At 41.9% G+C, this 24,007-nt stretch overlaps 2 protein-coding genes across 3 annotated transcripts in view; one reads left to right on the top strand and one right to left on the bottom strand.

The window, feature by feature from the left end:
• The first annotated feature begins 3,520 nt into the window (after positions 1-3,520).
• LOC308382947 (occludin) lies at positions 3,521-14,254 on the top strand. Its single transcript, XM_080860499.1, has 8 exons — positions 3,521-3,652; positions 5,999-6,795; positions 6,967-7,128; positions 11,567-11,724; positions 12,088-12,303; positions 13,415-13,586; positions 13,807-13,848; positions 14,146-14,254. Exons 2-8 carry the CDS (start codon positions 6,022-6,024, stop codon positions 14,245-14,247), a joined length of 1,626 nt encoding a protein of 541 aa, XP_080716625.1. The 5' UTR covers positions 3,521-3,652; positions 5,999-6,021; the 3' UTR covers positions 14,248-14,254.
• Positions 14,255-16,825: 2,571 nt separating this feature from the next.
• Positions 16,826-24,007, bottom strand: part of LOC308382950 (nuclear receptor subfamily 2 group F member 6-like) — an 11,434-nt gene continuing 4,252 nt past the window's right edge. For both annotated transcript variants that reach the window (XM_080860502.1, XM_080860503.1), the window contains exons 3-4: positions 20,691-21,263; positions 16,826-18,071 (exon numbers count right to left, since the gene is read on the bottom strand). In XM_080860502.1, the coding sequence (XP_080716628.1) occupies positions 17,797-18,071; positions 20,691-21,263 (848 nt within the window). In that variant the 3' untranslated portion in view covers positions 16,826-17,796. The remainder of the gene's footprint in view (positions 18,072-20,690; positions 21,264-24,007) is intronic.

The raw sequence follows: 24,007 nt of genomic DNA, 5'->3' as shown, positions 1-24,007 counted from the left end.
GTGAGTGCATGAGTGAGGCCTTGTAAATGAGTGAGTGAATTAGGCTTTTTGAGTGAGTGAGTGCATGAGTGAGGCCTTGTAAATGAGTGAGTGAATTAGGCTTTTTGTGTGAGTGAGTGCATGAGTGAGGCCTTGTAAATGAGTGAGTGAATTAGGTTTTTTGAGTGAGTGAGTGAGTGCATGAGTGAGGTCTTGTGCTTTTAAATTTAGCAGTCTGACAGCCTTGTTGCCTTCATTGCATTCTGTCTGTGAGCACCCTATTATGTGCGTACATGCAGTGCTCACTCATCTTGTCCCATCACAAGGGTATTCAGAACACTCATATCAACCATCTGACAAGGACACTCAATTCATCTGAGCCTAGCTAATCATGAAGGTATCTTGGGGACTCTCACCACAAAGCTTTTTGTGGCGGCATTTCCACAGTTAAAAAAACAGACCCTCACTGCAAACTCAGCAGCAGGCTTGGGACTGACCAGTTGTGTCCTTGTGACAAACACACACACTCACTCACACACAAAAACGAAGTGTCAGATTGAGCGTTACACCTCAAAGACATGGAGATGATAAATAATTCAACAGTCCAGTGGTGAAGTGCTGTTTAAAAATAGGCAGAGAGTGGAAGGGCCCTGTGTACAACCGTGTGTGAAAGACGGAGACCTAATTAATGACATCCGTCCCCTCGTCCCCCCTGCTCTCTTACACTCCTTCTCTCTCTCTCTCTCTCTTTCTCTCCACTGAAGCATTATTTTCCCACGGCAGCTTTGTCAGCTGATCTATATCCTTCAGATGCGCCTTTTTTGAAGGTAGAGGGGTTCATTCATCTGAAGAGGAGGGTCTACCTTTGACAGCGTAGCAACCTCTCTCTGATTCCTGCTGTCCCCCACTGATGGATTCCCCCACGCTTCCGCTGTCCTTCGCCCATCAATCATGGTCGTGCTTCAAGATGCCTGATGGAAAGGGAATGAAACATTAAAAATTAGTACCCCCCACCACCACCACCACCACCACCACCACCACACTTCAGGACATCTGGGGTCTTCAAATGAAGCCACATAGATTTGCATTGCCTACTGGAATACAGATAGCTGATCAACTAATGATAAGTGTCTTATTTTTTCTACATATTATAGTTAGGGTAATTAAGGTAATTACCAGAATATATTGAACAAACTTTAAGTTGACCAGTTGTAAATGTTTTAGATGTGTTTGTGGGTGTAGATAATTGCAAACCTCTAGAGAGCCTGTCAGATATTTTGAGGAAAATTACTGTATTTAGGGCTTATATTTACCTGTAATTTACAATTTTATAGTCTTCTGACCAACAACATGGCAATCATTTCCTCTGCACTGGGTTACACGTCCCCTGGTGTGGCAGGGTCCTGGGTTTCTACAGGCAGCTCATGCCCTCTGCTGGTCAAATGCCATGAAGTCCAAAGCAGAAGGTTGCTGCTGATTCTAAGAACAACTGCAGCCATGCAGAGGGTGTTACAGTTCTGGATTGCTTATGCTATTTTATACGATAGATCTTTGTATTCTCATAACATCATTTTAATGCTCATACAATCACACAAACATTTTCTGTACATTTCATGTATTTTATGTGGAAGCATCCATGGAAAGATACCATATTAAGATAATCGTGTTTCGTGTTTTAGTGATAAATCAGCAGTAAGAAGAGCATTACTTGGTAGATACAGTACTGACTCAACAGTTTTTGCTGTCCTGGGAGTCTCCATACATGCCAATATGGTCTGTATTACAGGGGAAATATTATTATTACCTCCAGCAAGGAGGTTATGCGATCGGGTCCGTTAATGTATTTGTCCGTCTGTCTGTGGACAAGATTTCTCAGAAACTACTGGGCGGATCTTTCTGAAATTTTCACAAGAGGTGGATCTTGGTCCTGGGACATCCCCATTACAATTTCAGGATGATCTGGATCCAGATCCTTGCTGGAAGTCAGAAATCTCGGATTGTTCTTGTTATTATTATTATTATAACATAACTATTTACTACTTAGGGCTACTGACATCAATCTGACTCCACTTTCTTTGTGTTGACAACAGCTAATGCTTCAAGAACACAAATAACCAACAGTCAGTTCCACAAACTTATTTACTCTCTACTTATCTACAGTCATTCTCTTGACGTTCTTTACTGCTTGTCCAAGGAACATAAAGTGATGTCTAAATAAGATTGAGTCTGTTGTGCACACAGCTGGTGGAAGAACAAATACTGATAACTATGTTCTTAAAATGTTACAATGTATCCGAGAACTTACAAGCAGTTCCATTACACTGTGATAAGGAGGCAGAGTGTTTGGGAACGTGTTGGTTGAAAAGTGTATAAATCATATTTCTTATTTCCCTGAACATGGTCTAGCCCTTTGAAGCAAATTCCTCTGCGTTTAACTAGTTGGAGGAATGTTTGAATCCATAACTGTGTGCCATGTTATAAGAATGTGTTCCCTATAGTGATAACCAGAACAAGGTGCTTTGTGTACATTTACATTCTCTAAAATAAAACATTGACCACTATGGATTTCCACATTATATTTTTTTGAACTCTTACCATAAATCTAACTTGTAGGCTACCACTGATGGGTGTTTAAACACTGCAACCGAACTACAATTGAATGTACAAGTCAGGCAAAAACATCAGAAAGTATTAAAATAAGACCAAGAACTCATGAAGACACCATGTTACATCTCTGACAAATAAGGCAGCAGTCTGGTGTCATGAACCGTTAATAATAGCTCATAACCTAGAAAAGATCCATAGACGACGTTTTTAATCTACATTAACTGGCATTAAGATGACTTCAAATCAAGAACTGATCTGAAATGAAGGTCTAAATGACCACAAGCGCAGTTCATATCATGGCCACCTGGGGTCACTTAACATCTTTTTACGCCACATCTTTGACCAAGGATTCAACGACCTAATAACAATGAAATAAACAATATATATATATATATTTATATTTAATGGGGCTACATTCAAATGATGAGTAATTATGATAACCTATGCGCAAAAGACAAAACATAGACAAGAAAATGATCATAAAAGACAGGAGAAGAAGATGACAAAACATAAGATGAAATAAACGACAATTAAGCTACAATAGCATGGTTACTATTCTTAGTAATTTCTAACAGAAAACCAACCTTACAGACGAGATGACATAGGCTACAAGAAATAATTATTTCCGTTACAGTTTAATTCACAAATCTCACCTCCCAGCTTTTATAAAGCAAAATGGTGGTAATAGACACGACCAGCTAACAGTCTACGACAAAATCATTTCACTGTTTGATGACCACAAAAATAAAGACTTGTGTAAATAACCTGCCCTGCTTTGACTTCGCACACAATAACGCCCACCCACCTTTGGTATAGGCTACTCCACCAGTGCCCTTGGTGGGAGGCAACAAGTTAAGGACTTGTTCTCTGGATGGCCACTTGTTTCTTGCAAGAGACCGTAGGCTACATTACGGTTTTACTGAGAGTAAGTAACTCTGCGACAAAACATCGTTTTAGCTCTGGAACAGGTGGACGACGATCGAGGGATTAAGTTGATAAAGTCTCAAATAGAAGATATTGTTGCTCACCACAGGAATCTACCAACAATTGTCCAGCACACGTTCAGGTAAGATGATGGCTCTAATGTTTTTTTTTAAAAAAAACCCTATGTATAATAAGCTATATTTATGAATATAGCAAAACTTTAAAGGAAACAGGAGATGGCTTTTTTCATGACCTTATGTAATTCTTAATCTTCGAGGTAGGCTACTGAGCTCCAAGTTTCTGTCTGCATTCCAGAATCAGCAGGACGTTTGGGCAACGTATTAGTGTGTAACCCAATTACCAAGTTTACGACACTGTTTAGTTCATCTAAATATGTGTACGTTATAGGTAGCCTACCTCGTGTTTTTGTATTCACAGCTATCATATTTCTGTGTGTCTAGTTGTGTCTCGGAATATAAATAGTCTATGTTTTCTTCAGAGCTGTGAGTTACAGGTGTTTGACTGCAAAATTACCAGAATTAGTCCGGCGACTTTCCTTTGGAATACAAATAAAAGAGTCTGTGTCAAACAGAACGCCTAAACGTTTAATAAGTTGGAATGACATTGATCAAAACTCTTTATCCTTTATCTGGATAGTGTATGGGCTGGCCGTATCTAACATCTGTTTGAGTCCCTGAACTAATCATATCAAATAGCCTGCAGGTCATATATGACTGACTGGTGACAGTGGTCAGGAACCACAATGGTGCCAGTGTATTCTCTTTGGGGTCTGGGGGTCAGGGTCTGTGTTTAAGGCTGACTTATTTGAGAAGAGTTCCAATATCTCCACAAGAGATAATTGACTGTGTGTTGAATGACATGACTTGACAATGCCTCATGGGTGTTTTTGTGGTCTCGTTGGGCTTGTTGTTGAGCACAAGTTGTAGTTTGGTGTTTTGTAAGTCTGAAGTCCAGGACCTTGTCCTCCAATTGCTGTGTGGTTTCTCAACTCACCTGTCCAGTACTAAATATAGAGGTTAATTTTTATGAAATGCCTATCCATTACCTATAGGGTTTTTGTCATAAGCTATTTATAACCTAAAATGAACACAATGTTTGATTATTGTAAAATTGCACGCTTCCCCTAGGTTTTGATCTCACTCCAAGGATGTTGGAGTTCATTTATTTAAAAAGCTTGACTCAACACTGTTTGGTTACAAAAACGACAATTTTGTCATGCAATGTGACTGTAGTTCCTGAAAAGCCTCTGCATCTTTCTAAGAATGGCACACAGGTTTGCTGGAGGGACACAGTGATGCCTTTCACAACATAAACAGAGGGATCCCTGGACAGACACCTGATCCGCCATTCCAACTGTACCCCTCTCTCTCTCTCTCTCTGAAGAGTTACCAGACAGTGCAGCTCTTGTCTTCTCCCCCCTGTCTTTAACTATGCGTCTTTTTTCTTGTCAAATACCATGGCAACACAGCAACCCACCACTAGCAGTCTTGACTTTTCTGAAGAACAAAGAGAAGGGTTTGGGGGAGGAGGTTTTGTACATGCGGGGACGAGACTTAGATTGAAGGCTTCATGTAAATCGTCTGTGTCAGGACTTTTGTGCTGCCTGAATGCAGAGCTTAGGTCTTGACTGTGAGAACAATGCAAGTCTCCAGATAACTCCTTCATGCCAGCATTAAAAGTTGATTCCAATGGGGCTGCCTGATAAATTAGCAGCACTTTCAAATGTAACAATCCCCAATGAAACAAAGTTCCATAATGCTCATCGACATCTGGCCTCTTTATTAATAGCGAGACTATGTTCTTTAAAAACGAACAAATAAGGCAAACTTTTTCAAACATTTCTTGAGAATGGACATTGTTTACTCCACAGCATGACTTCACTACTGTATCTGCAAACCAAACAAAGAAAAACAAACAGCCTTAAAAACTGGCAGACACTGAAGTCCAAGCATTTCAAAGTCGGGGCAGACAATGAGAGGGATTGAGGGTGACTCCCCCAGGGACTTGGCAGGAGACACAGAAGCTTTGTGTTCTTGAACTCAGATTGCTGGTACCAGCCTCCCCGCGTGGTCTCTGAGTAGTGCCTCATGGTCATCTCTATAACATCAGTGTTACAACTCAGACATGGATGACACAGTTGCGTGTCCGTTGGAGGGGCTGAAGGTCTCTTTGCGACTATTTGTGCATGTGTCACTTTTAGTTTAATTACTTTCAATTATCAAGTGCCATTTTGAGTCAAGGTAAAATAAGGTCTTTCAACACAAATTCAGACTCAGACTCCAAATATGTATTCTGCACCATCAACTACTCAATATTTTTCATGAGTTGTGATTTTTTTAGTTTTATGAGTTTTTGAGGTTTATGCTGTTCCTACTTGTTTTTCTTTTTGTCCTTTACCTTAACACAAAAGGACTTTATGTTGCAATAAGATAAATTATAACAAAAATACTACCCTCTTTTCCCTTAGGCTTCCACTTTCCATTTGCAACCATGTTTGACAAAGAACATTACGATAGCCCTCCCATGTACAGTCCGCCGTACAGCCCAACCAACGGCTATGGACCCCCAGCGAGCTTCCATGCCTCGAGGACCGAGCTGGACGCTTACCCGCCTCCTCCAGGATCCTACTACATCGAGGAGAAGCCCCAGCTCTTCTATAAGCTGTTCTCTCCGCCGGGCATTGTGAAGGCCATGGAGGGCCTCATTGTGGTGCTGTGTCTGGGGATCTTCGCCTGCGTTGCCTCTACGCTCGTCTGGGACATGGGGCAGTATGGAATGGGGATGGGGATGGGGGGATATGGTGGGGGTGGTTATGGTGGGGGGGGTTATGGATATGGCAGTGGCTACGGCTACGGGAGTGGCTACGGCAGTGGCTACGGCAGTGGCTACGGCTCCTACAGCTCCTACCCAACCCCGTACTCAGCCAAGACCAGCATGATTGCCATGGCGGCCATCAACTTCATTGCAGCGCTGGGCTTTTTCGTGGCCTCCTTCTCCAAGAGCGGCACCTTCCGCAGCCGCAAGTTCTACCTGGCGGTGCTGGTGGCCAGCGCCATCTTGGCCTTCCTGCAGGGCATCATCAACATTGTGTACATTGTGGGGGTCAATCCCATGGCCCAGAGCTCGTCCAGCATGTACCTCAACCCCATGCTGATGATGTGCCAGAACATGTACAGCCAAGGGATGTCCAACATGGGCGGAGTGGGAGGCTTCCCAATTTACAACCAGTACCTGTACCATTACTGCTATGTGGACCCACAGGAGGTGCAGTAGGCCATTTTGTTTTTGCCTTTGTCTTGAATTTATTGTGATTGCTGTTAAGTTAGAGTTGATAGTAAAGCTTGAACAATTTGAGTGTGCCAAGTGTGAGGAACCTCTGTTGCTAAGTTTCAAACAGCCAGAATGAGTGATCACATGAGTATTTTCCCCCACCAGGCTGTGGCGATGGTTTGTGGCTTCTTGGTTGTCATCGCCCTGGTGGTCATTGCCGTGTTCTCCCACAAAACGCGAAGCAGGATTTGGCGCTACGGCAAGCCCAACATCTACTGGGATGAGCCACTGACCAGAGGCCCGGAAGGGAGAGATGTGGAGGACTGGGTGAGTGATGCCCTCACAGCTTACATTGGAAGTCTTGTATGGAATATGTCAACCTTTTTTTTTTAGGTTAAAGTCCACCTGTCATTTAATGGTTTTATGAATATTGCCAGGACCCAAAGTGAGATTACAATAGATTTGTTTTCAGCTTGTCAAAACTGTTGGTGATAAGTGTGCCACCGATGCCTTTGACCTAGATCTTGACATAGTTGTTCATCTCACCCTTCACTATGTTGCATTATCTGTTGCATTTATGCCTATCTGTGCTAGATAGTCATACCCCCACACATTCTGTGCTAGATAGTCATACCCCCACACATTCTGTGCCCATTCTGTCATCTATACACTCACCAGATGAGACACATGTGCATATTGATGAACTTTGTTGATTTTTCAGCTTTTTACAGTCAGTTATCAAGCCATGTTTATTTTCCCCAAAGACATTACATGGTTCAATGGGTATTTTAAACATGTATTACTTTTGACTGGTTTGATAGGTCAGGGATTTCACAAGGTAATGTAATGTGACAGAGCTCCATAAAATGTTCCGCCTAAGATAAACTCACAACAAAGAACAAAAACTTTAGTCCTTTAGTGAGATTAACCTTGGAGAGATGTGGAGCCCATCCCTGATAAACACCCATTTGCATATTTGCAGTGGGCATTCTGGGATATCAATACATGGCAGCGTTCACAGTTTCTCACCCCCTCTATTAATCATTAACCATGAACTATGTCTCCTACTCATTTTTGTGGTGAAATGCATAGTTCCTTTTGCACTGTCATCAACCCAAAACAACCCATCAAAGCACTTAACTTTAGTCCGTGTTGCCTATTGATGTGATTTTACCATCCACGCCTACTATTTCCTGCCTTGAATAACTGTAAGTGTAGTCGTGGTGGAGCACCAAGCTAGCTCGTATCTCCTAATTGGTCTACGTGTGACTCAGGTTAAGTAAGTGTTGGGTGGGCATCACATGACTTCTCCACAGCGCTGCTGATAGCGACCTATTTGTTTATGCTCAGCCTGGTTTCACTTGGGATGATAATTAACCAGCCCCAGTGGAAACTGGGAGTTTCTAGGGCCCTTCAAACGAGGTCTTTAAACAAGCAGAGGGCATGACTGTACCACGGCTGACTTCCCCTCTGCTGTAACGCTATAATAACAGTGGCAGCCGAAAGCAACAGGTGTTTGAGTAGCACTTAGTATTTCTTGGAAAAGATTTGGAAACTATGAATCTTTATGAGTCGTTAAATATTTTGAAAGTGGCCCTCCCTTTCATGGACCTGCCTAACCAAAATATTTGTTTCTGATCTATAAACACATATTTACAGGGAAAGTAAGGGGAATATATTTTGTAGACATTTGGGAATTCGTTTGAGTAGAAACTACCTTTCAAGCGATGAAGCGCACTAATTAACTAAATATTAAAAGCCTTTGATCAAAATCTTGTGTGTGTGAGCAAACATAAGTGTATACTCCACAGATTTTTCATCTTTATTGAATCACTCGGGTTAAGTAGCTTGGCTGGTGTCAACTGAGGATTTGTTTGACATCGTTGCCCAGACTAAAGGCCAGAAGTGTGAATGTGACTGTCGTGTGCTACACAAGCAGGGCATTTTACAGGACAAGCTGTGTCAGTCGATGAGTCATGAGTGATATCACACACGTCAAGCGATAGTTTGAGTCATGACTGCTCTGTGGCTCTGCTGACATCACCGATGAGCACACACACACACACACACAAACACACACACACACACACACACACACACACACACACACACACACAATCACATACCACATACACACACACACACACACACACACACACACACACACACACACACACACACACACAGGTTTCATTCACTGTGCTGTTGCTGTAGTTATTTACATACTGTACATTTCATTTTATCTGTGGATGGTTTCAAACAGTATAGTTATTTAATGAAAGCATACGTAGCCAATGTCATTGAATACAAAAAAAACAAGTTTATTGTATTATAATATGACATTATGTATACTGTATATTCACATACAACATGTGTAGGAGACATTTAACGGAGTGGCACTGTGTCATGGTACAGTAAGCTCTCTCATAAGGAGGAGTTGTGATGGGGTTCATTTGTATTCTTTGAGTTGGATGTTCTATCTAATTATCAAAGGGGATATTAGATACAGTATCTGTTTATTGCCTCTATTTAGAGCACATAAATTAGAAAAAGCCTGTGCTGAAATATTTTTTTTACCACATAATAGCAATGGGATGTGCCCAATGGCTCTGGACACAGCTAATTGCGTTTGATTTGATTCACCATCAACTGGTCAACCCTGTCACTAAATTATCTCATTAGTTGAGCTCAATAACACATTTTTTGTTGAAATTTGCTCCACCATCTACCGTGGTAAGCTCTTTTTAAGGGGAGCATTTACGTCAGAGAAGAGATCATTAGTGTTATAAAGTTGATCATCCTAATTTATTATGTCTATATTGTATATAAATGCTATGTATGTATTTATGTTACTACTAATTAGTGACATTACATTTTGTCTCTCTGTACTCACATGTTGTAATGAGAGAATGCTTCAAAGGGAGGAAACCCTAGAAATTAGTAGTATTGAAAATGCATATATTGTAAATAACAATGCAAAATATAGTACAAGCTTCTTTTTGCTGTTGGAGGATTTAGCTTAATTAGCTTGAGGTTTTGTTTGCTGCGTGATTGCTGACTGATACTTTATGAGGCAAAGAAAAACGTCACCGTGACCAAGTTTGACGGTCAATTGTCTACTAGGGCTAGGACAGGAAGACAGAAAAAAACAGATGTGTGCATGTGTAAACTAACAATGGAAGAAAAAGGCTGTGTGGTTCCTGATGGTGCTAAGCTCTGCTCAGGGTGAGCTGTGAGAACATGGGCTCCTCATGGACCTTCCCTGGCCCAAGTCCTGTGGCCTCAACCCCCCGCCCCCCCCACACACACACACACCCTGCCCAGCCCCTGCACACAGCTCAGTGGTCACAGAGAGCTTCACGTCGAGAGGGGCATTGTTGGAATTCCTGGATGACTTGCACTCTTCAAAGGTGGCTTTCCCTTGCAGCTGGGAGGGAAATGTGCCCCCACCCCTCTGATTATTGTTCCTTCTGGTTCCTCCGGCTGTGTGTGCGTACATCTGTGCAGAGAACATGTTAGCAACAGAGCCAGAATGAAAGCAGAAACATTATCACAGTAATATAGTAGCAGGTGGACTGAGGTTATAGGTGGGCTAAAAAAAACATGGTGCCCACAATAGTGAGACCATAAGTTCCTCTATACTATTATTATTGGGAAAGTGGACAGCAATGTATCATGACACAGGTAAAGATAAATATGCATAGGCATTACATGGGCATGACCTGAAAACAGCTGAGAAAGTATTGGTATAGCTTGTCATAACAATAGCTTGTTTTCATCAGATGTAATTGTATCTGTAGCAAACTAGACCATCTACAGAGAGGAGCTCTATTGTGTGTGTCTGTGCCCCAGTGACCCCTGTGGTCCCAAACTGCGACCCCTGTCACATCCTCATCTCCCTCTTCGGGAAGAGCTTGAATGCATCAGCAAGATTTATATCAGGGAGCTTTTCCTGTGTGCTGTGGAGGAAGGGGAAAGACTTAAACAAATAAAGTTGAAGGCCAAGACAATGGCGTTACCCAGGTTAGCTTCATGTGTGCCGAGAGTGAGAGGAACTAGCTTCACGGCCATCAGCAAGGCTGCTCAAAGTGAATTTGGGAATAGCTCTCTTTTTTGTATTTTTTTTTTTTATGTCAGAGAAAGAATAATAATAATGGCTGCTCATGGTTTGTTTGTGCAACTTCGAAGAGAAATGCAACTGGAATACCGTCGCCTGTGAGAGTAAGGTGTTCTAGTGAACCAGTTAACCAGAGGGGTTAATCTGAGTCACGCACACCCTGAGAGCTCTCCTTCCAATTTCATGCCTCATTGCCCCTCCAACCTGAAATGTGACCGCCATATTTTTCTGTCTGAGAAAAAGTCAACCTCCATAGCAGGCCAGACACCAGGTCATGTCAGCAATGGCACCACATTTCACCAAATCTGACTGATGACACCAAATCTGCCTTTTGTGTGCTATCAGATTTTGCTGACGTATTATATTTATTATATTATATTTCTCATTTGCCATACATAACGAGAGGCTGTTAAATATACCTGACGTGGTTAATAGTGGGGTTGCATTCCTTGGGGGCATTGTGGAAGCCCTGTTGTTTAAGAGCTTAGTAACAACATTGCCCAATGACCCATGCCTGATTAAAAAAGGCCGGCAGACATCAAAGATATAGCCAAATTGGGCCATATGTCACATGACAGATGCTATCAATTTCCATATAATGAGAGGTGATGGTTTTTAAAAAATATTTTTTTCTCCGTCCTTTATTAGGTGAACAATGTGGAGGACGGACAGAGTGTGCAGGACGCACCTACAGTGGTGATTTCAGAGAAAGCTGGACCTCTTTTGAGCAAAGCAAACAGCATCACCTCCACCCCTCCTAAAGACGAGAGCATGTTCAGCAACGAGACCTACAACAACAACACTGGGTATGCATAGACCTTCTGAAAGAAAGAGAGAGAGAGAGAGAGCGAGAGAGAGAGAGAGAGAGAGAGAGACGGACGGGGGTGTAAGCCTTCAGACAATCCATCTAAACATGCAATATTAAGTTGCCCTTCTCTCCTTGCAATTGAGGAAATGGTTGGACCCTCTTGGATTGCTTCAGGCCTTCATAACCTGCTTTAAACACAGCCCGGTCAGACTCACTGGCATGCTATTAACTGTCCCAGGACAGTTCTAGATTTTTTCAAAAGTATTGACAAAAACTGTAGATGATGTTGATTACAGTAAGATGTGTAAGTACCAGCATTAAACCTGAAGGTGAAAATGAATCGCTGTGCTTTCTCGGACAGGTTCTCTGATCGTTCTGTCAGCCGTCCATCGGAGCAGCTGTCTCACGGTGGGGAGGTCAGCTCCAGCCCTTCGGAGGAGACTGGAGGAGTTCGTAAACCATCAGCCAACCGGGGCAAGAGGAGGCGTCGGAACACGGACTTTGATGAGTCTCAGTACGAGACGGAGTACACCACAGGGGGTGAAACAAGTGAGATGGACCGGGACATGTGGGAGAGGTGAGGAACTAGACCACTGAGGAGCCAGTTATGGAAACTCATACTGCTCACAGTAGAAGCAAACAAAGTCAGACAGAACTCAACTAAACTAAGAACTAAAACACGAAAAGGGTGCTTTTGCATGTAGAATATGAACTTAGACAGTAGTTACCTTTTTGTTGTGTACATATCTTAATGTCTTAACTTGTGCGATTGGAGCTTATTTTTGAAGCCAGTGTGAGTGTTTGGGTGTAATATGTATCAACAGTGAGGGCTGCCCCTTCACTGCACTCTGGGCTTGGAAGGTTGAGCGTGTAATCTTTTCATGCATGGAATTCCACATGGTTTTGTAGTTTTCCACAATTAGGGATTTGGGCCAAAGGCGTGTGTGACAGTTTGTGTGTGTGTGTGTGTGTGTGTGTGTGAGAGAGAGAAAGAGAAAGTGAACGGAACCAGAAAGAGACAGAGAGAAAGGAGAGTGTGTGTGTGTGTGTGTTTGTGTATTTATTTGTTGTGCGTTTGCTGTGGTCAGTGGTTCAGAGGCCAGATGAATCCTGCTTATATGCTTTTCGCTGGTGATGTTCTCCCTAAGGAACTGGTCCACATCCCGCCCACAGCAATGCAGTTGTGGTTCGCCCCAAAAGCTTATTTTCTTCTTTATGCAAAATGCTGGCCGTTGCTTAGCAGTTTAGTGATTTTTTTTGTATGAACCTGGCAAAATGCCAAAGCCCCCTCGACACTAATGAGTGAAGTTTTAGAGCTGTTGTTGATGCCTTGCCCTAGCTACAAAACCAGGCGGCGAGCGGATTATGCCGTTGTGAACTTTGCTACTTTTCCTTCTCAATTCCAGACAGAAGGGGGGTATGAAGGCAAAGCAAATACTGAGCAGAGAGTGGGTTTTTATGTAGGTCAGCTCAGTCAGTCACCTGAGATTTATGAATCATTTACTATATTTCTAGAGGCAGTTTCTTTGTGGTTTTGGAGGTTTTGTCGGTGATGAATCTCTACCAAAAATGTAGAGAACATTTAAGTACACGAATGTCCATATAGACAGATTTAGCTTTGAGGTTAACCCTGCTTTATCCTGCCAGCCACTCCTCACCCAGATCACTGTCCTCTCTTCTCATTCTAGCGCATACCCTGAGATCACCTCTGATCCCCAGCGGCAGGAGTACAAGAATGAGTTTGATGCCGACCTGAAGCTCTACAAGAACCTGTGCACTGAGATGGACGACATCAACGACCAGCTGAACAAGCTGAGCCGGGAGCTAGACACGCTGGATGAGGGCACCGGCAAGTACCAGGTAAGACAGAAGGACTAGCCACAGTGATGCCAAGTGTTGAGATAATGCATTTGTATCAAAGAAAAATGCAAAAAATGCATCACTGGAATGTGTGTTTACTTCTTCAAGTATGTGTGGATAACTACTGTATTGGTATCAGAAATGTTTTATATTGTTTTAAACGACACCCTCTTGATTGGCAAGTGGCTGAAAGAATTGTTATTAAATGATATTTCTCTAGGCTGTTGCGGAGGAGTATAACCATCTTAAAGACATGAAAAGGGTAAGGGTCAGCATACAGTATATTGTCTCCTGACGATTTTTCATAAACAACTTTACAACTTTCATACTACTGGGGATCTGCTATAAGATATATATTTGTTACTCTGAATTATTCTATGGGAATATGTTTTGTAGTTGTTTATGACTGTAAAGCATTTTAGTTTGTGGTTGAAAACATGTTGGTTAACTATTATCTGCTTTATGACTTTACTGTCCATTCATAACATTGTTATTGCTCAACTTTTTTCCATGCTTGATGATTGATGGGATGTTCTCTGTTGATCTATGTTTTCCCCAGATGCCTGACTACCGATCCAAAAAACATCAGTGCCGTAAGTTACGGCTGAAGCTCTTCCACATCAAGCGCATGGTGAAGAATTTTGACCGGAATCATCCCTAAGAATTGACTGTCTTTTTTTCCCCACCACTGCATTACTGACATTTAAACAGAAGGCAACACTCCTGTACTCTGGATCTTTGTAAAGACAGAAAAAAAAACTTGACAACATACATTTGTGTAAAAGACTTTATAACACGCCTTTATGAGACCACGTTCGCCTGGAAACTAGACTCCCATAATGCAGCTTTGAGCTGGATGACCAGCATGGCAACATTAACACCCAAGACTGAGGTGACCACTGACTCTCATCTTTTGCCATTCCGCTCAGTTCAAAGCTTTGGCTGCACCTACGCGACTAGCGTTCACCTCTCCATGCATTTGCAAGGAAACTGTATGCCGTATGAAGAAGACACAAGAGGTTTTTTATTCCCTGCCTCTCCCTCTACACTTCTAGCCCCACTCCACCAACACCTCCCCTCCCATTGCAAACCATACTCTTGAAGCCTCACAGTTGTTGGGGTGTGCCTGCAAACAGGTGTTAGATGTAGCAGCCCTAGCTGCCTCCCTTGCTGTGGGAGTTCAGGGTGTGTCAGGGGAAGGTTAGCACAAGGTCATCTAAAAGCTGATAGGAGCTGGCCGGCCTTTGCAGCATAATTGTTTGCTCCAGATACGGGAATGGCTTCACTGATAAGCAGCAAGAGCTAAAGAAACAGAACAGACCAAATGTTTGAGCTGGGTCGAGGAGGGCGTGCCAAGCCTGTTGAATTGAACTCTATCTGAGACTAACTCTCCTTTGAGGAAGGGCAAGTGATTCCACGCCGTGCCCGATGATGTGCCTTCATTTTAACCAAAGGAAAGTGTCATTTTTATTTGTCTTTTATTTGTCCTTATAAGTAACCAAGTAAACATCAACACAGAATTTGGGGGGGATTGGAAGTCGCTTGTGGTTTCTTTGTGCTTACTGAATTACCTGGCAACCACTTCTGTACAGGAGTGGGAGCCAGTGCCCTTAAGCTTGGCTTGGTTTCAAAAGAACAAAATTGACATGTGATCTTTGATAATGCTTCTGCAAAGGTTGTAATTCCCCATGTATTTAACACTTGTGATTTGTTTTAAGCCATCTATTTCCTAAGTATGTTTGCAGCAGTCTTTCTGGTGCACTAAAGCTATGCAAAACTGAAAACAGCACACAGAGAATTTCTTGTCCAAGTTGCCAGCCTTTCTGTGTCATAAGCTCCTATTCAGCATGGAGTATATTACTGTTGCGGTGACCTGGTATTCAAGTTGCTGTGTTTTGGATCAAAAGTCTGCCGTCTTATGATGGTACCAAAAGTGTTTTTATTTTCTCACTGCCACACTAATCAACATGCTAATAGGAATCAAAATGAAACACATTTTTCTTGCTGTTGAAAATGATTACTTTTGTCCCTGTGATTCCATCTCTCACTTTTATTGCCTCTACCGTGATAAATTGTCTGTATCATTTCATAAAAGATGTTTTTTGTTGTTGTTTATTTTCATGCAATTATTGTCAGCTCATTTTTTTATGTCAGCGTTATTTTATAATCTCACGCAGTATTTTGTTTTGATCAGTGTTTTGTATTTAATCTTTCTAATTAATAAAAAAGGAGGTAAACAGGCATGAACCCCCTCCTCGTATGCACACACACACACACACACACACACACACACACACACACACACACACACACACACACACACACAAACACACACACACACACACAAACAGACAAACTCACATGAACCACACAGACACCTCACACACGTGAATTTTCTGAGAGTGTTTTGTTTCTATTTGGTCACGTGGGGACTTTCCCTCTATCCATCCTCTGACCTCCAGATGGGGCTGTTGGTATCCACAGCACAGTTGCTTGGGTTTTCTGCTGGTAGTTCCAGGTAGATACCTTGTTAAACCCCTATGGACATGCTGCCCAATAGAGAATACACCACTCAGTTCCTATCAGGGTGATCAGGTCGCTCTCAGAGGCTATCAGGTATGTTAAGTCTTATTTTCCCCAAGAAGATCAGTAACCTACACACCACGGGTCCAGACCACAGATAACTGTTGCTGAAGCTACTGGACAAATAGGCAAGTGTAGCAGCAAGACAAACTGACCTTACCACAGCCAATAAGGTTACGGTAAATAGTACACACCTAACACCTCGATCATCAGGATAATTTTAACACCAGGCTACAGTAGCATGAGTTACAGTTATGTTTCTTATGTATTGTAGAATTCACAAAGCAGTCCTTTTTGTTCAGACTCATCATGCATGTTGTAAAATAACAGAATAATACCATAAATCATAAACCCTCTGCTCAAACCCTGTGCCACCCATACATCTGTGTGCTCTGTACAACCAGACAGAATGTGAACCAGTTAAACTTGAAGAGCAAGTTATAAATCATGTTTAAATCAATCTTCCATATTACAAACATTGTAGGTGCTTTGGTTACTGTTCATTCTTTTTTACATAGTACAGAACTATATACTGCATTGTGAGTCATTTTAACCTTTATTTAGTCATTTTTCAACTGCTATGATGTTTGAATCTAGTGTCAGATGCACATGTATGCATACAATACCTCCCTTCACAGAAATTGTGTTCATATTTTTATTGGTAGTAGTATGCAAAAATATCTGATATTTTCCATGGTTGGCAAAATGAAATTCTGCAACATTCAGGTTGAACTTTGTTGATAAAAAATGACATGAACTACACAGTTAAAATACTGATTTTGTGTAAGATTTGCACTCATATCATCATGTCGTTTGCATGTCATCACCAGTCTTCAAGCAAGAAATTTGGTATTTCAATGACTTTGACAGTGTTGCAGTCCATGGCAATATCTTACAAAATATGCATCTGACTTCTCCCTGATATGATTTTAGTGGCTAAAACCCTAAAATCCACAGCGAGTCCAATAAATCTACTGTCAAGTTTCTTAATCTCACAATCAAGATGCTGCAGGTCTGGAAAAAAGTTGAATCCCTTTTGGTCATCCCTCATAAATGGAGGTTTTCTCCTTTCAACCATGAGGCTTTAGATAACATTGTACCAGTCAACTTCCCATTCATAAAATCTGTTATATATTTAGTCATATTTTGAGGTATTGATCAACAGGGTGACTTTGACATACAAAGCTTTTACTCTGTTAAAGTTGTCTATACACTGAGAGTTACTGGCACCTTACAATGCCACTGTGGGACTGTAATACTCAATGCAGTCTACATCATCTGGACAGATGCCATATGAAATCTCTGGATAATCAAAAACAAACAGAGAAAAACAAAAGCTGAGGGTGTTTCCACAGACTGTGGGAACTGAAAGAAGTCCAGTTTTGGTCGAGGTAGCATGGGCTGTGCCAGTGGACCTGGGCCCAGTTTACGCAAAGTATCTCGATGCTGACTGCAATCTCACTTTTGCACTAAACATAGACCAACAAACAAACTAATAAACAAATCATGGCCCTAAATCAGCAGGTGCTTTACAACTTGAGCCAGAGGTCTGCGCCCTGGAGTCACCAGACCTCGGCGCTTTGGATGAGCCAGGAGGTTGATAGTGGGCGGGCGGGGGGGGACGGATCTACTGCCCCGGAGCGTAGGGCCAGCTGATGGAGCTGCCCGACAGCTGCATGTCACGGATGAGCGTCTCGATGGGCGTCTTGCCCACCAGGCGCATGAAGAAGAGCTGGGAGATGAGCGAGGCGGGCACGGCGCGGAGCGCAGGCAGGCGCAGCAGCAGACGGCCGAAGCGCTGGGGCTGGCTCGGGTACTGCATGCGCTCGTACTCCGTCAGCGCCACCTGGGCCTTCTCCTGCAGGCTTTCCACATGGACTGGGTCTGACAGGCCACAGGCATCTGAGAGAAGGACAGACAGAGAGAGAGATAGACAGCAGTCCCCAGAAATGAAAGAGGAGGAAAAAGAAAGACAAGGATGAGATACATTTTTACAAAAACTGGTCATCTTCTTCATGTTATGACAGCTATCAAGTAAAAAGAGACTTCTTATACAGAATATTTACCATTTTTTTACCCAAAACATACACTTAGAATTTAATACAATACATATACAAAGACATAATCTATATCAGATATCTTTCATGAATCTATAGGAGGCATCAGGTTTGAAATAGTGCTCTGAATGACATTAATTTAGGAAGTATCTCAGGGTAACATACTTGACTTATTTTTTTCAGTTAGATATTCTTGTCTGGTCATATGTGTACAGTTGTGTTATTCTACAGTGGAAATTGGGCCTCAAGTTGTTGAAAAAATGAACTTTTTTTATTTCAACACTGTGATAATGATCTTAGGTACATAATCTTCAGAAAATACCATTTTCTTATCTCAGAATAATAAACCAAATATTTCATGTGAATAATTAACCAAAGATTTTCCTGACATACACACAAGTTTTTGCAACCCTGTTTACAAAGTGTAGGCAGATATCTGAAAGGTATGTCAAATTTAATTTCAATTAAACTTTATGTTTTGTAGTCAAAGTACATAAACACTTTATAATGTCATAATTCAACACTCCATTTTCCAATGTTTCACCACTTTTCGTACTTCAGGGGGGGATATTTCCTTGTGCAAATTTGACAACTATAACAAAGAATTCCATTTAAGAAGTTATCACAATAAACTGATGGCTAAAAGACTTTGCATTTAATTTTAATTTAAAAAGGTTTCAGAGACAGGGTTGTACTCTAATAATGTGTCTAATAGGGTTGAACTTAAGATAAGAGGGTATTAACAGGGTGGCAGACTTAGCCTACAATCCACTATTAGCACATGGTGCATGTTAACTATGCATTAACACATTTTTCTGTATAGTTAATTGGAATTATGTAGTATTTAATATTTCTAGCAATAATATTTGTAACAGGGTTGCACCATTAAAGTACTGTATATGACAGCAGGTAACACTGAGCTTTTTGGGAAAATAGAGAAATGAAAGAAAGAATACAAGCATTTGTCCTGCCCATGTTGCAAAAGGATGTGACATGGCTACTTCCTGATGTATTATTCTAATTTCTATAGAATGTTCCATTTGTGAAATAGGAGCATATTAGTTTGATAACAGGGTTGCACATTAAGTGTGAGACATGGGTTAAAACTACTTTTAAATGAATAGAATTAACTTTTTGAAAACAAAAAGCACATGTAAATAATAAAGAACATTTAAGTGTACAAGGGTTTTATTACTGAAATATTGTATTGGAAATGTTTCATGCTGACGTTTAAAGTTTGTCAGGTAGGACACACCAAAATTGTGGTAGGGGCACAGAAAATGTGTTCATTGTTTTGGTTAACCAAAAAAATTGTTTCCATCATTATTCTCCAAATTACAGTGCTATTAATGTCAATCTTGACAATGCTAGATTTGTTTTTTGACTACTATTAAAACTACATTTAAACAAATGACGGAATAGAAATTCCACTCCATTTATGGAATGACACAGTAATATTGAATTTAAATAGACTTCCAGGAGCATGCTGGAGTGGCAGTGACGTGTAAAGATATTTTAATGAGAGGTACAAATTCCAGAACTTAAGCTGCAATCATCAGCTTTCTCTGACTGTGTTAAAGGGGAAAATGATAAAGTCTGTGAAAAGTGACCATTCAGACAATTGTTTTCTATTGTCATTAGAGCTCATCATCATCATCATCACTATCAACTCAAATCCACTTTTGTTTTCCTAGCGAACCCTGACTCATCAGTGCCTTGAAAGGACAACACTGATAAAGCTGTCTAGAACCATCTGTGCAGGTATGCTTAAATAATGTTTTGTAGATAGATAGTTTGTGTTGCCAAAAACATTTTGACCTTTTGTGACCACTATTTGCACAGCCAAGCCTTATAATACAGGATCGCCCATATTCAAAAATTAAAAAATGATTGAATAAATAAGGCACGTGAAGTACTGAGAATAGCGTGACACTAAGTAAAATTGAACCCGTTACACATACAGGTGGATCTGAGAAGTTTCATTTAAAAAAAATAAGGTACTCATGGAAGACCAAGAGAAAGATTATTGGCTCCAGAAAGAGTGACTGACCGAGCAGCTGCTACATAAACAAGGAGACTTTCTTTCTTTCTGTCCATTTGTGATGGTTCAGTGTTGCTTGCGTCAAATCAATTCGTTTTGCTATTCTGTCTTGCAATAAAGCACTTCCAAGGGACTTGGTGGGTGTCCCTTATTCCTCTACAAAGCATTGGGTAACAACAGCCATTACAGCATGGTGTCAAATTTGACAAAATATATTGCTAAAATACATCCATTTACCTAATAGGTAGCTTTTATCAGGGTAAGGGTTAGCAAGGCAAATTAGTTACTTAGCTCACTAGTTCTAGACCAATATTCCATATTGACCAGTTAAGAATACTGACCCAGCTCAAATGCTTCTCTAGCACTTTCAGCTGTGGATGGTCAGTAGCGAATTACCAAGCAAAAATTCCATGTTGCACACACCTGGTGAGAAGAGGGCGATGGCCTTGAGGCAGCTGTACTCGGCTGAGTCCACCTGCAGCCGCGTCAGCTTGTCCACCTGGTCCTGAAAGACACGCACCTGGTCCATGAAGGAGACCACGCGCTCTGCGGACATGGGTGAGGAGTGGAAGCCGGCAGCAGCCAGCAGTGGGGCCATGTGGAGTGGCAGTGCTGACTGGGCTGCGTTCAGGACGAACAGCTCACTCCAGCTGAGCCTGAGCAGCGCCACCTGCTCGGACACGGGCAACTCGGGGAAGTAGGGGATGTTGCGGGTCCACTCGATGGTGCTGAACAGCAGGCGGGCAGCCAGCTCGCAGATGTTGTCGATGCCCATGACCGATCCTCCGGGCTGCTGCTGGCCATACTGGGGGCCGTAGCGGGTGCTGGCCGGGTATGGCTCGGCCCGAAGCAGGTGCGAGATGAGCTCGGACACCGGTTGGCCGTTGAAGAAGTCGCCCCCGACCAGGCCGGGGCCACCAGCACTTGTGCCCCCTCCAACAAGAGAATTGGGGCTAATGCCGGCATGGGACGGAGGGATGCGACCACGCTGGACAGCTGGAGAAAAGTGCAAGACAGGAGGACAGAGAGGGGGTTCAGAGGGAGAGAGAGAACAAAAGGGGGAAAAGAACAGAGGGAGAAAGAATGCAAATGAGATGAATAGCAATATCAGAGTTAGGCCATGTTCATGATCAGTTCTCATGAGATCCAGATCGAGAGACTAAGAGAGATGTTAGAGAAATCCGAGAGAGATATCAAAGCAGAAGAGAAAGGGGAGAAGAGTGAGTGAGATCAACTGATTTATCAGTGCACTCATGGTAAGAGGGCACACGAGGACAGATCAATTCCCCACTGCTGTAAAAAAGAACACTGATAGCCTTGGTATGCATTCTAATAGCTGTATTGGAAAATGGTACAGACAGTAGAGTGAGTTGCACCAGTCTATCAGTTGTTCTCTGTTGGCCATGAGGTCATACCACAAGAAACCTGACAGTGAGTCATAGGATTACTAATACATTCGTCATGCAGTTAGGTGAAAAACAATACTACACAGTAATAATTCAAAGCACACACTATGAAAAATACACTTTGTGAGAAGTACACCCATTATGTCATGGAGGAGCCATTCACAGTCCTCTTTATCGGCACAGTCTAACATAGGGACCTGAACAGAAACTGAATAGGGCCAGACCGCACAGGGTCCACCTCCAGACATGCAAAATTATGTCGGAGATCATATCTGTTTTGTGACGGTCATCATTCAGCGCTTGCAAAAGTGTGTCTGTATTTTTATATATCAAGATGTATGAAGCAGAACTGGGTACAATGTTTAATCTGGAAAGTTTGAAATAGTGACTATAATGACGACAGTGAATGGCAAACTGCTCATGTACATTTCTACCCTAGTGAACGTGCTAAGGCCTACATTGAATTAAAGGGACTGAATGTGGTGCCATGTCAGAGACCAGAATAAGAGAAAAATAAAACACTAAGGGCCTCATTTACTAATATTGCGACCGCAGCACAATCAGCGCCTTTGCCAGATCGCACGGTATTTTGCATCGTATTTATCAAACAAGGACCTTGTCGCGTCATCAGCGCCTTACCCCGCCCATTAGTGTTAATAGCGCCGCTTAAATATGGAAGAAAGAGTCTGGTTGTTCCCGAGTTTATGTTCACAAGTTCAAATTTACACATATTAACATGAGTGAATCACACACAGGCAACTGCAAACTGTTAAGATGGTTCCCTAAGCTAGAGATAGCTAGGATAGTTAATATCCAGGTGAACTGCTCCATAGCATCCCCTTAAATAGTCTGGTAGGAATACACAACACCCCTTAATTTAAAATGCCGTATTCCAACACTGAAAACCCTGCTCTTCAAAAATGTTGCCCTAGGCGGACACATTTGAAAACTGGAGTTGTAGCGTGGACAGGGGAAACTGATGTTTTCAGACGTTCGGTTGCCATGGCACTGGGGGTAGCTTGCGCTCGAGAGTCTATAACTTCATAATAAACATGGAAGGTGAAATTAATTTGCTGCTCTGTCTCTACACACATTACTTAGTTTAGTGTTTCTCCTACGCAGAAGGTGAGCACTGTACTCAGTGTGCTTGAACTAAAAATACGGTTTAAACCATACAATGAGCAGCGATTCTGGGTAAGACGTGGCCAAACAGCTAGCTGTTGGGACAATTTTGTATATGCCTATATAAAATGATATATCAAATATAAACATTAAAAAAAATAACCTTTCTGACGTTCGAATTTTTCAAATTTCTCGCAGGCACATCGTTTTCATTTAGCAGCTGATATAAGCGCAATCCTCTTAGTAAATGATACCCTGAATGTACAAACAGTCATTTTCTACACTTTCTTTCTTTCTAATCAGACTGTAGGTGTATCTCTGTAGGGATATTTCAATGTTGTCAGACACTTACAATAACATTTTTGAGTCTGTCAGTGGCGAACACAAGTGCTCAACCTCAAAACAGGACTGATTTAGATCGTTAATTGTCCTTAGTAAAAGTTTGGACCCCAAAAAGCTATCAAAATATGGCCTAGGTTGAAAAATCCAAATGTTTTTCTTTAACGAAAGAAACATATTCTTACATGGTGACAAGTGGTATAAACTCGATAAATATCATATCAACATGTTATCTGGAGAACTAGCAAGCTAGCCCGCATAGTATTAGAGCTAGCATTAAGATTAACAAGGATTCATGCATAGAAATAATGGAATTAATTTTAACTTAGCATCCTCCGTTATCTTTGGCAAAAGAAAGAAGTTTAAGCCTGGAAACTTAAGTTCATTTTGGTTTATTTTTGGACTAAACCAATAGTACATGTATGTCAACTGGGGTATAAACAAAGGTTATGCTTTGTGTCATGGAGTTTTTTGCCTCAACTTCATTGAATAGTTCTGTAGCCTATGTGAGGGGGGGGGGGGGCATTTATCCCTTACTTAAATACACTCTTAAGCAAGTAGACCCTAATGTATGAAAATGTCTAGGCAGTCCTTGGTTGACCGCCTAAACTGAGCTAAGCCGAGTGAAACCTTTCGAATGGAAAACCAGCACAAGTGTTTCCTTTTCATGGAACCCATTACAGCGACATAATGGCTTTTTCCCCGGTAGCAGGGCCACTGCTTGGCCAGCACAGGAGGAGTTTGATCGGGCAATATTTATTACTGGTCTGGTCTGGATTTAACCCTGGTTGGGAGCCAGCTCTTCGGGAAACACACACTAAAGTGTTTTGAATGTGTAGCAGGAAGCCAGAGAGGGGAGGGGAGGGAGGACAT

The sequence above is a fragment of the Sprattus sprattus genome (assembly GCF_963457725.1).
Source record: "Sprattus sprattus genome assembly, chromosome: 2".
Taxonomy (NCBI): domain Eukaryota; kingdom Metazoa; phylum Chordata; class Actinopteri; order Clupeiformes; family Clupeidae; genus Sprattus; species Sprattus sprattus.
Note: the sequence above shows the minus strand (reverse complement) of the source record. Positions and strands in the feature narration are given on the sequence as shown.